Source organism: Buteo buteo, chromosome 16 (assembly GCF_964188355.1).
Source record: "Buteo buteo chromosome 16, bButBut1.hap1.1, whole genome shotgun sequence".
Taxonomy (NCBI): Eukaryota; Metazoa; Chordata; class Aves; order Accipitriformes; family Accipitridae; genus Buteo; species Buteo buteo.
This window is the reverse complement of record NC_134186.1, coordinates 11,732,031-11,746,640: the sequence shown is the minus strand read 5'-3', so window position 1 is coordinate 11,746,640 and position 14,610 is coordinate 11,732,031. Positions and strand designations below refer to the sequence as shown.

The 14,610-nt window shown below is 36.9% G+C and overlaps 1 protein-coding gene across 4 annotated transcripts in view; it reads left to right on the top strand.

Annotated features, from left to right (window-relative positions):
• Positions 1-13,037, top strand: part of CHID1 (chitinase domain containing 1) — a 129,926-nt gene extending 116,889 nt beyond the window's left edge. For all 4 annotated transcript variants that reach the window (XM_075047048.1, XM_075047045.1, XM_075047046.1 and 1 more), the window contains 3 exons: positions 7,288-7,368; positions 10,661-10,703; positions 12,777-13,037. In XM_075047048.1, coding sequence (XP_074903149.1) covers positions 7,288-7,368; positions 10,661-10,703; positions 12,777-12,875 — 223 coding nt within the window. In that variant the 3' untranslated portion in view covers positions 12,876-13,037. The remainder of the gene's footprint in view (positions 1-7,287; positions 7,369-10,660; positions 10,704-12,776) is intronic.
• Positions 13,038-14,610: the final 1,573 nt, after the last annotated feature.

Sequence of the window (14,610 nt, the reverse complement as noted above, 5' to 3'; positions counted from 1 at the left end):
GAAAGCAACTTAGTAAACTGTTACCATAAATAATTTGCACTGGGAAAAAAAGTTCACATTTTGTAGCCCCAGGTGTCTTGAAAAATAGAAGAACAGAACAACAACAACAACAAAGTATCATTACAAAATAAAATGGAGCTGTGGAACAGCAGTGTGTTATTGAAGGTATACAAACAGGTATGCAAACTTTCTGCCTCAATCTAGTTATGTCTCCATTGTCTGAGAAGTATTTATCAGCTTAGAAATACCTTGTTTTCTTTAAGGACATTTTAACGTGTTCTTCTCATATCTGTCAGTTTGAGTCAAAATCTTAAATATATAAATGTTCACACTTTCTTCTGCCTTGTGAGTACTTCTATTCTTTGATCAATATCTAACTGTAGCTTTGTTTTCTTTTTTTTAAAGAACCACCATTTTGATTATATTGAGAAAAGTTAGCATACACTAGAGTACTTTCAGCTGTACTCGCAGTTCGCTAGGGTAATTTGCTAGCGTACCGTTGCATACACTCTCCGATGGGGCTTTTTTTTTATAAAACCTCTGTGAAGTTAAATGGGAATGAGCACTATTAACGTGAAAACCTGTATACATAGAAATGCTGTAATGTTTGTGCTTTCTTCTGTAGCCGTAGTAAGGCACTGAAAGGTTTTAATGCTCATTGTTTCCCTGAGACAAGAGCAAAAAGAGGACGCTTCTGAAAAGCTTGACATTGTCTTCTGTGTCTCCAGAGTTTATAAAATAGGAATATTTGGCTGCCTCTCTGCAGTTGTGTCCACCAAAGTATTATTGTTTCTAAATTACTTTGAGAATGCTAAACAAGCTGCACTTTTGAAGAGCCTGGAGTAACGGTAGAAATGTTGCTGAGGTTCTGCTTATTTTCATTGGGCTGGTGCATCATGGCTTGGCTTGTGCATCATGGCAGCAATAAGTTTGTGTGAGGTTGGTGGGGAAGCATCGAAAAATGTCATCTGTTAAGTCAGTGATGAAGGATTGTGGAGAAATCAGTGAGAATGACTTTATAACACTTACTGAAAGCAGCACACCCACAGAGAAACTACTCTGTTGGAAACCTGTTACTATTAAAATGGTAAAAATACCATTATTGCCTTTTAAAACTGACAGAGCAAAGGTGCAGGCACCAACAGAGAGAAGATTAACAGAGAAAGATGATGCTTGCTTATAGATTTTTCATTCCTGTACTGCTACTTGGATACTTCAACAGCTTTACCCAAGACACCCCACAGTAATGAAAGTGAACAGACTGGTGTCTGTCTGCAAACTGTATTTGGTTTTGGTTTACATGAAATAATCTAAGGATCATAACAGAACTATTTTTGAATAACATACCCTGCAGTCAGAATAAATAAAGCTTCTAGAGTGTGCTCTCCACTCAAATGCATAAATCCTCAAAGTAAAAACTGTTGTAATGTTAGTTAGTGTGTACTTTTGATTCTCTAGAAGATAGGTAGCTGTCTTTTTCTTGGATAACCCATTTGCTTTTGAAAGAACTTGTGGGATTTGTGTTAATAAAATACAGGTTCTTTAATGTGCAAGAAAGGGATATAGTGGTCTACAACTTTACCACCTTTTAAAGTTGCAAGTTTATACTTATATTTTGTAAATATGGTGCTATTGAATATTGAATGTTGAGAGGACATGAGTAAAAAGTTGCTTAAGTGATCCTGATGGGACCAGTGTGGTGAAAGCTTACTTCATTGTTCCGTGTATTACTGACTTTTATTACTGCACACTATGCAGTACTCTATATATCTATCTACATACATATATAATATTATGTTATTAGTGACTCTGCAGCTAGGCTTTTCATAAATTTATGCATGCTCACAAAACTATTTTAAAGGCTAATATCTAAAGATTGTTAAATTGCAAGGCATCTCTACCTTTTGAAAGCTGCAATTTTAGGGATCGAGTGAGAACTCAAAATCTCTCTATATAATCTTTTTCCTTTTTCAAATTTTCTTCCTTTTGTGTTTTCATTTATTACCATTGAAGGCATCCTTTATCAAAAATGTTAGTTGGTAGCTTGTAGTGTATGCAGCAATTTTGCAGCTGCTCTTTAGAAATGATCTTCTAAAAAGCAGAGAAGGTCAAAAAAAATCTCATTTTTAAAACCTTTCAATTTAAATTTTAAAAGTGTCTCTACAGATTATATTGTTTCTTGACATTTTTTTCCCACCAGAAAGGAAATAGTGGAAGAAAAGCCTAAGCATGTAAGATGTGGAAGTGTCATGGTAGTTGAAATTAAACATTAAATAAAAGGGATTTTGACTTACAGATTTTATACATATATCCCAGCTGAAAAAATCTTGTTTCAAAGATTCCAATTTGTCCTTTCACACAGTGTTCTGATGTACACAGAGCAGTGGGGAGACTGACCAGTACTGTCTGGAAAATATGTACCAACATAGGGAATGTCCTTAAAAAACAGTACTACCATGAAAACTGTTTTGGAGGTATTTCTGTATATTTGTTTTGCATCAGAAATTTAAACTCTTGAGCTTTAGAATACAGCCTTTTATGTGATTTCTCATACTTTTTATTAAGAGATATGGCTCACTGAAAAGGGGTAAGATGGACCCTACCTAGTTGAGTCTAAAACATCTGTTACCATGCATAGGCACTGTTGGTGGTCAGTTATGAAGATGCAATTCCTGGTAGATTCAGGGTTTAATAACTAAGTTAAGTCTATTGTAACTGAAGCAGACCGAAAAGAAAATGTGTGGTATAGATTTTCAAGCTGAATAGTATTTTGTATCCTTTGACTGAAGCACTCAAGTTTGCTATAGTGGAAGATAAGCCCAGTTTGCTGCAGCAGGAGCAAATGATCCTTCCTTCTGATTAGAGACCTGTTGCTTCTAGTCAGACTTTTGTTCATGTGAGAACTGAGGCGAAAATGTAAGGTGTTAGAAAAGAGCATCAAAATGGGATATATGCTCAGTAGTGGTTTCCTTTTCATTAAGCTTTTTGAAGAGCGACTCAGGACTAGCAAAGCAAAGCACCTGAGGATTAAAAAAGTTAACCTTTGTAAATAAATCCTATTCTAAAAATTTTATATAAAGCTATATATTTTCCTAGAATGTATATTCTTGTTGCAAAAGATATACTAGAGACATGTTTCTTTATATTCTTGGTGAAAAAGCATTATCTGTGAAGATAAATACATTCTTCAGGGGGACTATAGATCGTGGGTTTTACCTTAGCATATTCCAGTGCCATACCATTTTTCGTGTTCTGGAAGAAAAGTTTCTTAGAAAAGGAACACCAGCCATAAATCCTGAGAACCTTTCTTCTGGATCCTTTATTTATTAGTTGAACGTGCAGCAAAGTGCAATAGTGCGTAGGTGTACCCATATTAGTGTTGTTCATAGATACACATCTTTGGCAGGACTGACTTTACAGGAACTCCATAATATGCACGTTTTGGCTTCTCATTTACTCTGTGGAAGGGAATGATTGTTTTAGTCCAACCCTGCCCAGTGGGTTTGTAACCAGGAGTATCAGAGTTGTGAGAGTAACAGTTGGTCTCTGTAGACCAAGAAGTGTCCTTTTTGACAAGAAGTATGGCAGTAAATTGCAGTAAAACAGTGCGGATTTGAAGTCTTGTATGAAAGGTGGCAGGCAGACTTAAAATCTTTTCCAAACACTTGTATTATGTGGCCATGTTTTTACCAAGTCGTAACTTTTAAACTTTCAAAGCCCAGTTGTGACACCTGAACTGATACTTTAGCTGCTTAGCTATTATCAAGCAGGAACGTTCTGGGGAATAAAAAGGTTGCTTTGGGTAAGTTAAACCAAGGCCTATTTAAATGAGCCAGAATGACAGTTCTCTGTTTAAGAACAAGTATTTGCAAGGTAGACATGCAGGCGACATCTGCCTTTTGATACTATTCCTGATAATCCATGCAAATTTATCATTTTTACATGCCGCATTGGTGCTTCATTAGAGACTAGCATCAATACTTCAGATACTTCATCCGTGCTGACCTCGTTTCAGGCTAGGACCAGAGAAACAGCATGACTTTCTCTGCAAATGGTCACAAACTTCCCAGGAAATACGTTGTGCAAGACAGTGAAGCTGAGTTTTCAGTGTTTATCATACTCTTAACTGCTCAGGCAGCTTGGTAAAAGAAGAAAGCTAGTAAGTTAAGAGCTGGCAGATGAGGAAGCAAATAAATTAGTCTGGATAGGAGTATAAAAGTAGATGTTAACTGGGACAGTGGCAGTAGAAAGAGGGATAAATTAGAAAGAGAGGAGAGAAAAATAGCAATAAATATGAGTCAGAAGAAGAGTGAGGTGAAAGGTGGAAGGAAGAAGGAAGGCTGGCTGTGATGAGCTCCCTACCCATCCCTTTTCCTCTTTGAGAAACTGGAAATGAATCTAGATCTCTGGTACCCCAGTCATAACCGATATCCCATGCTTGTCTGGTTCAGTGTGATGGAAAATGTCTCTTCTCATATTTTTTTTTTTAAAAATTTTATTTAAATAACTGTGTATCCAATATTTTTTGAGTCGAGTACTGCCTCAGCTAGGAGATAATATGTTAAGAGCACCTGTCAAGCATTAGTTTGAGTCAAGCAAGTGTGTTGTGATACAGGCACTGCAGTTTTACACAGGAACCCTTCCATTTACGATGCACATAGTAGGATAGCACAGAGATAATGGGAAATATGGCATATCTGGGAGATGTGGCCTATAAAGCTGCTGTAAGTTTTACTGCAAGAAAATGAATAGTGACTGGGGCAGATGACTACAGGAGGGGAATGGATTGTTCCCAGGTTAGGGCAGTAGAAAGCCTATGTGAAACAGCTGTGGTTTGTTGCTGCACCTCTTCCAGACTCTTCACAGCAACCTTGTTATCTGTAGAAAATACTTGACTTTCAGAAGTGTTGAGTACGCAGTTGCAGTTGAAGTAAACAGGAGCTTATTGTTTTGAACGTTGTACTTTGGATTTTTGTTGTCCTTAATAGAGACAATGTAAGAACCAAGTTAATACATTTCAAGTAGGTCCCCCAAAATTAATGGATAGTAGTGACTATTTTGGGCCTAATATTTCTTTTTTCTCCAACTCAAGCTTGGTGCTAGTCTTGTCACCATAGATGTGATTCGAAGATGAACTTTGCTCTTGCATACCATGGTGATAAGTGCCTAGAGGCAGGAGAAAGGAAAATAAATTCTCTGTGCCTGGTCATGATCGGTTCTCATTAAATGCAGTGCATGCCTGGACAGCTTTAAAATAATAATATACCTTATATATAATAGGCTGTAATAATTGCTTCAAGTTGCATTTAGAGCTTGTTCATATGTATGTTGAATACTCTTTCATTGTGTTGGGATTTTTAGCAAGCGAAATTAGGATTTCTCATGTGAAGTCATATGTTCAGGTATAAAACTGCATGCCAGGCTGTCTTGGCTGGTTATTCTTGTCTTCTGGGCTGTAACATCTTGGTCCCATGTTCTACATGAGTGTTGTCTCCTGTCATTACTGAAGTTGCCATTCTGGAATGAGGCAAGGTGTTAAAAGCTATCCTTAAATTTTAAATATACAAAACTAGATCTATTTACATATTTCTCTAGTGAGGCAACTTAAAATTTTGTATATCTTAAAAGGTTCTGAGGTTAACTTGCATTATTTGAAAAGGTGCGTTGTTACAGGGCATGTGTATATTGAGGAGGATTGCAATAGCTGCTACCATGTGTTTGCTTATACAGATACTTAAATAGCATGCCTGGCTCGGGTTCATTTGACTTAAATACAAAATGAAAATCTTTTCTAAAACTGCTAGGAGTAGGTAACAATTTACCAGTATATGAATGAGCAAGCAACAGCAAAAGAGAGAAGATATTCCCTGCAATGCTGAATGTTGTAATTGCATTTAGAATAATACCGAAGGAGAGAATAAATCTTTTTCATACTGAGAAGTACAATTTTTTTCTCTTTTTTTGAAGTATATAGTGAGGTGGAATTTCAGCACTGATGGAGTCAGGATAGTGGCTGATGAAAATCAGTTATGACATCTTTTATGTAGGAGATGGAAATTTCTTATTTAAAATAAGATGACTTAAAGGCAAATTTCTCCATGTAAATCCTGTCATAAGCAGAGAAATTATTGCAAGAATGAGACATATTGTAGAAGAGATGGTTTTGATAGATTTTGCAAAAACAGAAAAATAATTTTAATGCTACCTTATGATCACCGTGTTTGCCTGTGACAGCTTTATATAAACATGATAAACATAGAGTACTGATAATGGGACTTTGAATTCAAATTCCTGATACAATCTCCAAGGAAAAAAGAAACTGATGGTGCTTGTCTGTGGCCAGATAAACCCTCTGATGTTTAGCCAGGAAAGTTGTCAGCAGAGTTAAGTTCAGCCTTCTTGCTCCACAAAGATGCAGGTTAAAAAGATGCAGAAGAGACAGAGGAACATGTGATAAAGACTTCTCTTATTTCTGTGACACCCATGTGGCCTCTATCACTGGCAGTAGCTTGCCATCTTCTGGTCTTCTTACATGAGGCAGCAAGCAGCTTTATTTCCGTTGTGCAGTCAGAAATGCAGACACAAGGAGACACTGTGTCTACACTGAGATGATACTGTGAGCTAACCAAGAACATGAATTTAGAGCATACTAACTATTCCACACCTGTTCCCTATGCAGTTTTTGGGGTACAAGTAGTATTCTGTCGTCACTTTGCATCAAGTAGGTGTGAGGTAGGTCATTCCATGTTCAAAATGTCCATGTAAGACAATAATGCCAAGAAGCTAGTGGTGGAGAAAATTCATACAGTTACTTAGCAGTAACTTTTCCTTGAAAACAAGCTCTTTTTAAATTTCATTTTTAGAAGATTAACTAAGCCCCTTTTATAGAACTTTTCTGATCACATAATAGTGGCTTATAATTAAGAAGTGCACTGATTAGCCTTGGAGGACATAATTAGGTACAGCCTAGGGATGACTTCAGTTCCTGTGCTTTGGTGTATAGGAATCAGACTGTAGAAATATTGAAGCACTGCCTTCATGTGCCTTTATAGATTTGCCAATTGAGGAATGTTAATTAATTCATCGCTTTAAAAATAAAAGCCTAAAAAAGCGAACATGGATAATTGTAAAGCAGCTGAGGAAATTAATTGTTCAGCAAGAAGATATTTTTGATACAGTGTTCAACATCTAAACATGGTACAACTGCTTTTTCAGAAATTTCTGCAATGTAATTTCATAACTGCCTTTTAGAAAAGTTAATTCCATATCTATGTTTTTAATTTCTAGGTACATTGAAACCTTGAAGGAGCACAAACCAAAAATTGTCTGGGATGAACAAATTGCTGAACACTACTTCGAATACAAAAAGTGAGTTATATTTATTAACTTACTGTTCTGCAGGGCATGGGCCAGTACACAATGAATTGCCAGTTAACTATAGCATGCAACTGAATTCAGCAAATGGAAATTCTGCTGTTTGTAATCTCTATGTCAACACTGAGCTGCAGCATAAAAGAGTGCTTCAGGCGAGAGAAGTAAATCAGAGAAGGATTAATGAAATAACATAAGCTAAAACAATCTTTAGAAGAGAAGTCTGATGAGTCATATCTTTAGAAGTTATCCATCAAAGTTATCTGCTGAGTGTCAGTTAATCAGAGGCTATGAGATTAGTACTGTGAACTGTTGGGTGATTACCAATAACTCAGCCAAAAATAGTTCTGAGAAAAATCTGTGGTACAAGAGCCTGGTTTTACAAGTCCTGGTGATAAGATTGGTCAAGCAACAGACTTCCACTAAATGGAATGAACTGTAGAGAAATGTAATGAGAATAACATCAAGTGACTTCCAGATAAAGTTTTTAAAAGGACTCAGAACATGAAGGGAAATGGTAGTAACTTTCTTTGTCCTTCCTTTTTCATCATGACATGGCAAGAGGATTCCTGATCCTAGGAATCCATTTAAAAGATATTTGAAAAAAAAAAACAAACCAGCAATATCCTATTAAGCCTCAGTGATAATTTGCTATTTTTGTATGCAAATATACAAAAAATACAGTAAAATTATACAAACAAAAACCTACTACTTCTACAAAACTGTCTTGTATATTATTCAATGCATTGGTAATGTGAAGACACACCACTGAAAACAAGAATAAAACACATTTTATGGTGCTTTGAGAAAAAAAAGATCAGAACTACTTTGTTATTTCCAAAATACCTTCTTGGTTTAAATATTTTTAGATGTAAAAAAAAAAAAACACAAGCCAAAAGTAAAAGTGTCCTACCTTTATATTTTTAGTTTAATTTTCAAGGTTTCTCTCAGCCTGTAATTTTCTTCTGACTTCTCAGCAATGTGTATTTCTTATCAGAAAAAAAAAAAAAAAATTTACCTGTTGGTCAGCAGTGTTTTAATTTATCTTCTGTGTTTGTATGAAAGGACTGGGATCTGTGTTCCTTCATATTTAATCCTTTGGTATCCCATTGAAAATTACTTTGTGCCAAACAATTACAAGTTTTTTTGTGTTAACTAAAGAGGAATAAATCAGAAGCTTTGTTTTACTGATATTTAATGCACAATCCAATTGGAGACACAATGACTGCCGGATGAAAACTTGCTCTCAAAAGAGTACATTTGAGGGCTCTGTCTGAATGGCATACTTCTGGGATTAATTTCTGAAACACATTTTCTAAACATCTCCTTGCAAACTGAATGTGTGGGAAAGGGATAGCTTGTCAGTGGTGCTATATCATTTGCCTTTGAAAGCCAGTCTTTGGAGATTCTTGTTTGTGGGCTTCCTGGAGGAATTTCTGATGCATAAAGCACACTGGATCTGAAAATCACTCTAAACTTCACTTGCTGCGCTGTGCTTGGCAGGCAGCCATGTGGCTCAGTGCACCTGCAGTGGTTCAGGCGGCTGCCAGGGAGGGTTATTCAAGGGAACCCTTTTTCACTTACCACTTTGGTTTGCAAAGATTCAGTTACATTGGATGGGGATGGCAGTGAAGCCTGAAATATGCTTCACTGGTAAAGCATCTCACCTGGAAATCTTGCATGTCTGCAGTTGCTAAGAAATCAAATCATGAATCTTTAAGCAAAGCACAGCTAATGATTTTCATGTAGGAGGCAGAGGCTATTACAAATAGTTACAGAAATGTGTTGCCTGTCAGTGCTTGTCCCAGTGCACTTTACAGGTAAGTATGCATTTACATAAGTTGGGAGATTTTAGGAGCAATTCCAACTTGGTCTGTCTATGCACTCTGCATTTCCTCCTAGCCTAACTGGTAAAGTGGTGCTGTGAGACCACTTGTAACTCATCCTTCTTATTATTTGGGGTTTAAAATGCAGCATTGGTATCTGTGCCCAGTGTAGCTTGCCCTCTGTGTATATTTTATACTGCTAGCATTTAATTTAACCTGAATGATAGTAATTTGGGGAAAAGCTTTCACAGTTTGCATCTGACAACCAAATGTCTTCATCTTTTTCAGATGCGCATTTAGTAGGTACAACTGTCTTTTACTATCTGACAGTTTTATAATCCAGTTGCAAGAAGATACCTCATTGTGTTTACTTAGATCTAGTTTCAAACCATCTCTGTTGTGAGATCTTCTCTTGGATCCTCTATTTTCGCTGTCAGCCTTTTCACCTCTTCTAAGAGTTGTCCTCCTTAAAAGGGTAAATAAGTATCTTGTCTGACTCTGCCTGTATTGTATTTCATTGTAACCAGTTCTTGGACAAAGTGCGATGCCCAAAGAAGTTTGGGACTTTCATCTTAATCATGAAAGTTACCTGATTTCTTCCCAAACTTTGTGTTAGTTATTAGGAAACTGCTTTGTTCCTTAGATGTTTTGAAAGGCCTCATGGTGAAGCCTTTTAAGGAATCCTGTAGATAACCAGGGATTTTTGCTGTTGTAGTTGTGGCATGATGCAATTGCTATACAAAGACTATTCTAGCAGGTCTTTGACTCTATACAGTCTTGTTTTGAACTTTCTAACTTTCCAGCTGCTAGTGTTTTCAAAGCCCATTTAAGTAGGATGATTTTGTCAGGAGGACCTTTCTGACAAATATTCCTGTAATTGATACCTGCAGGACAATGACTCGGTTGCATACTTGACTTTTAGATGTGGTTTGTGTACCCTCTCTTAATGGCTTTTCTTTCCCCACCACTTTGGATTTATGTGCTGTGAGATGTTTGTATCTACAGTAGAAAAAGGGCAGGAGTAGGTCTTATCTGCAGTAGAAAAGGAAGAGAAGTAGAGAAGATTTTGGCCCTACCCTGCCCTCAGTAGACAGAGTAGCCAGAGTGCAAGTATGGAATGAATGGAAGTTGATGGCAAAAGTGTCTTATTTCAGAGGCAGAGTGCCTCAGCTTCCAGGGTGGAATGAGCACTGGGTGAGAAATCTCAAAGATACAAGGTGCTAAATGGCAAGTAGTTTCTGTCATTGATATGGGCTTATTAATGCTCATGTGCTGAACACACTAGCGTATCTTATTTTTAATAGCAATAACTTCTTCAAAATAAAATTGGCCGTTTTCTTCAGCACTGTTTTTGTTTCCTTTTAGTGTGAAGGAATAAAACTCGTTTTGAATTTTAACCTCACTAAAAATCCTATGGATATCTATTAAAGCTATTGTGTCTATTTGGTTTTCCTGTTTTGCAGAAATAAAGGAGGAGAACATGCTGTCTTCTACCCAACACTGAAGGTAGGTGCCACTTTTTCATGTCAGAGGGCTGTAAGAGGAAAGAGATGTTTACTTGACTTGTTGTATTATTGAGACAGTTCAGAAAATGTTTGTGGAAGAAGTTTACCCTCATGTCGTTGTTATGATTCAAAGCTTGAGTTGCCTGTACAAGAAGATTTTTTCTATCTCATGCATAATGGGGTTTTGCCATCTTTGAAGATTAGCCATGTCTAGAGATAAGACGCACTAGGGCAAACCAGTGCTCTGAGAGGATCTGTTCAAATGCACAGTTCATGTGCTAACAGACATGCTGATTGTCAGACAAGAGACAAGAAATTTTCCTTCTGGTCGCGTTGGCTGGAAGCTTGGGGAACTTTTGCCTTCCTCTGTAAGAGGATCCTGATTCTCCCTGGCAGCCTATATCACCCTGTTTTTTTCAGTTCTGTTTCTGTGGAACATATTTTAGTGTTTTGAAAACTTAAGCGTTTGGCCTTACTAAAGTCCTTTAGCAGGACGTACAATTTCTGTCTACACAATAGTCTGCAATATACTAGAATACAGGATAAAATGGTTACTTGCAGCCTTAGTTCCTAGGAAGCTATCTTTAGATTTTCTCAAATTAAGCTAAAGGCAGTATGTTAAGCCTCTGCTGGCTTTTAATATTGGAAGGGAATTGCTTCTGTAGTGAAAGTATATCATATTTACAGAGAACAGAGACATTTTCTATGGTTAAACTGGTGTGAAATGATCCAAGGCTCTGTTTTTCTGAACAGGATTGTTATCTTAAGCTCCATTAGTACAAGGGTATTTCCCTTCATTAATCTAATACTGGTGGAAGTACTAGCACATATGGGATATTGATTACCACATCTAACTATGTTCTTGCTAGTAGTACCTGTCTTAGAGTGTTAGAAAGTTTCATTGTGAGCCTGTCAGAGAAAAGGTAGATCGTGCTGCATGTTGTCATGCTATGTTCTCTTCGGTCTTGTTGAAGGATTTCACCCTGCTATTGTCAGTACTAACCAGATTAAGAGCACTCATTCCTGCACATTTCTTTCATTACTTCTTCTCTAGCAGATACTCAACTGATGGTTGGTGAACTTATGGAAACAGGTTTTCTTTCCAGTTTCAACAAGCTTGTAATGAAGTATTTTGAGATTTGTATGCTGGCACAAATAAAAGAGTTGTTCACATAACGTGATCAAGATGGTCGGGGAACACTTAATTTTATTACTCCATGACAAGTGTGTTTCTTCCCCTTTTTAATGTTATAATTACTGGCAGGTTGCTCCAACTTAGGTTTTTTCATGATTAGTTAAAAGCAGTCATGAGCGCTAGGCCCATTGGATCTGTTAATGATCCGTGTTCTGTTTTCTATGGAAATGAGTTTTAAACACATCCCTGCTGTGAGAAGTTTAAACATTGCAGTACCGCACTTCAAAGTAAGAAAACCTGAAAGTAAAAGATTGAAAAATAATTACTTTTACTGTCTGAACTGAAAGAAGTGCAGAACGTGAATTATGGCATTGCTTCCCTTGTAAACCAATGGGTAAACTAACTCTAAATCAATGGCTGGAGCTGAAATAGGGATACTTTTAAATACTAATCTCCCAGACTCTCTTTAAAATAGAATCGTAATAATGAAAATTGTGACTTTGTCCTGGGAGAAGGCATGGGTAGGTAAGAGATCTTGATGGTATTTGACAAGTTGTTCTAATTGTCTTTGGTGATAAAGTTTTATTTTACCCCTGAGACATTTTTGGAAAGAGTTAGAATTTCTGTACATTGTGAAATGATAGCCAAAATTAGAATAGTCCTTTGCATAGTTCATAAATCTGATTTATTTCTATGGCATTTTGTCTATCTAGCTGGTTATCTTTTATTAGGTCATTGAATTAACTGGTGCAATTAACTGTCTCATACTGAATGATTGCTTGCTAACCAGAGAGTATTTGAAATACAGGCTAAGTTCTTCAGTATCTGGTTCAAGGATAGATGTTTTTAAAATGTCTGATAATGGCATGAAGAGATGACAGCATGGAGTGTCTAATATCTCTGACTAAAAGGTAATTGCTTTATGTGTCTTTGTCTTAGTCTATCCAGTTGCGCTTAGAGCTTGCAAAAGAATTGGGCACTGGAATATCCATCTGGGAACTGGGACAAGGCCTGGACTATTTTTATGACCTGCTTTAAAACAAGAGATGATCTGGGAAAGACTTTATTTGCTTCACTGAGACTCCACCTTCAATTAATTTGGGTATCCTGGAGAGGTGATTTTTAAAACATTTTTTGTAATTTATATCATATCTGTATTAAACTTGCATTTTTCTCAATAAAGAACCTTTTCTGATTTGCCACACAGATGTGATTGTTGGTATCTGATAAAATTCAGAGAAAAAAAACCCCAGAAATTTCTCTTAAAGCTCCTGAATTCAGAGTCATTGAAAATAGACCAACATAGCTGGGATGGCATCAGGGTTGAAAATATTTTCTGAAATGTTTCCTACAAGAAATAAAATGGACAAGCTGATGCCATCTGATCAAAGTTTAAGATGGAGACCTCTCAAACAGTTGCTGGTAACAACCAAAGTAAGTGAACAAATAAATCCATCAGATTATGTCCAGCAAATTTAATATCTGCTGGACCCTCTGCATCTTGCTGTCTTCTGATAAGGTAAGTCAATGTAAAATATCAGGGGTGAGACCAATTAGATATCTTTCCTTCAAGCTGGCAGAAAAATCAAGCCCTGACAAGCTAAGCTGTTAGCTCTGTTTTTTCATGTTAGTAAATTCCTTAAGTAGTTCAAAGTCACAGTAATTTCAATTTATGACTTGTTTCTAAATCGGTTTTGTTGCAGGAGATGCTCTGTAATTTCTCTCTTCTGCCTAGCCTGCTTAGTGTCTCAGTTTACAGTATTTAGCACTAGTGCTTGATGCATTAATGGTTAGTTTGTGGGAACTATAATGTTTAGCACCAAAGGCTATAATGGTAGTGATTGATTACATGGATAGCCCCAATAGACAGAGCCCCAGAGCAGCTCTGACAACCCCTAGACTTAAATAGGTGCTGTGAATGTGATCAGCGTCTTTGTGCATAAAGCTGTCATTCTTTAGCGGTACACATTGGTGCTTTTGTCTCCATAATACAGAATTTTTATGAACCCAAAAGCTGTAACAACCCATCAGTTTAAAAACAAAGCCAAAAAATTGTGTCCGTGCTTTTTGTTTACAGTATTTGTGTTTGTAGAAATACACAGGCTTCAAGGCAGTTTCTTCTAAGGAACTAAGAGGTGCTGGGAATTTGATGAGGGTGTCATTGGTCATGAGCAGAGACTCAGGCAATAGCTCTGTACTCCCACTGGTGTTCTTCTTGCCACTTACAGTTGTCACAAAGATAACTGCACTCCTCTGTTTGCATCCACCCTTCCCAGTAATTAATCTCAGTGGGGAATTTATCTGCCCCTGCTGTTTTCAGCAGAATAAATCCCACTGTAATGCACCATCGATTAAAGAACTATTGATCTTCACCTCTCTGATTTAGTTCTGGCATCTCTCAACTTCTCACATTGCCGGTATCCAGCAGGGTTTACTAATCAGGCTTCTTTCTTCCATACCATTAGTAGTAAGATAATTTGCTACGTGAGTCCTTGTGTTCAATTAACTTGAACTTTCTAGTTCGTTCAAAAGCAATTTAAAGTCACTCTGGCAGTGGTATCTAGAATAGCACAAGAATTAAATTCTATTACACTGTTTTTTCTACTTTCAGTGGCACTACTGAACCAAAGTGTCTCAGGAAAAAAATAGTCTGTAAGAAATGGAAGGGGTTGTGATCTGAAGTGGCATCCGTTTTTGTATTAGCTAGTAGGTAGCTTTCAAAACTGGGTGTGGGGAAGAAAAGAATATTTCTTTTTAGCATGTTGTTTCCTCT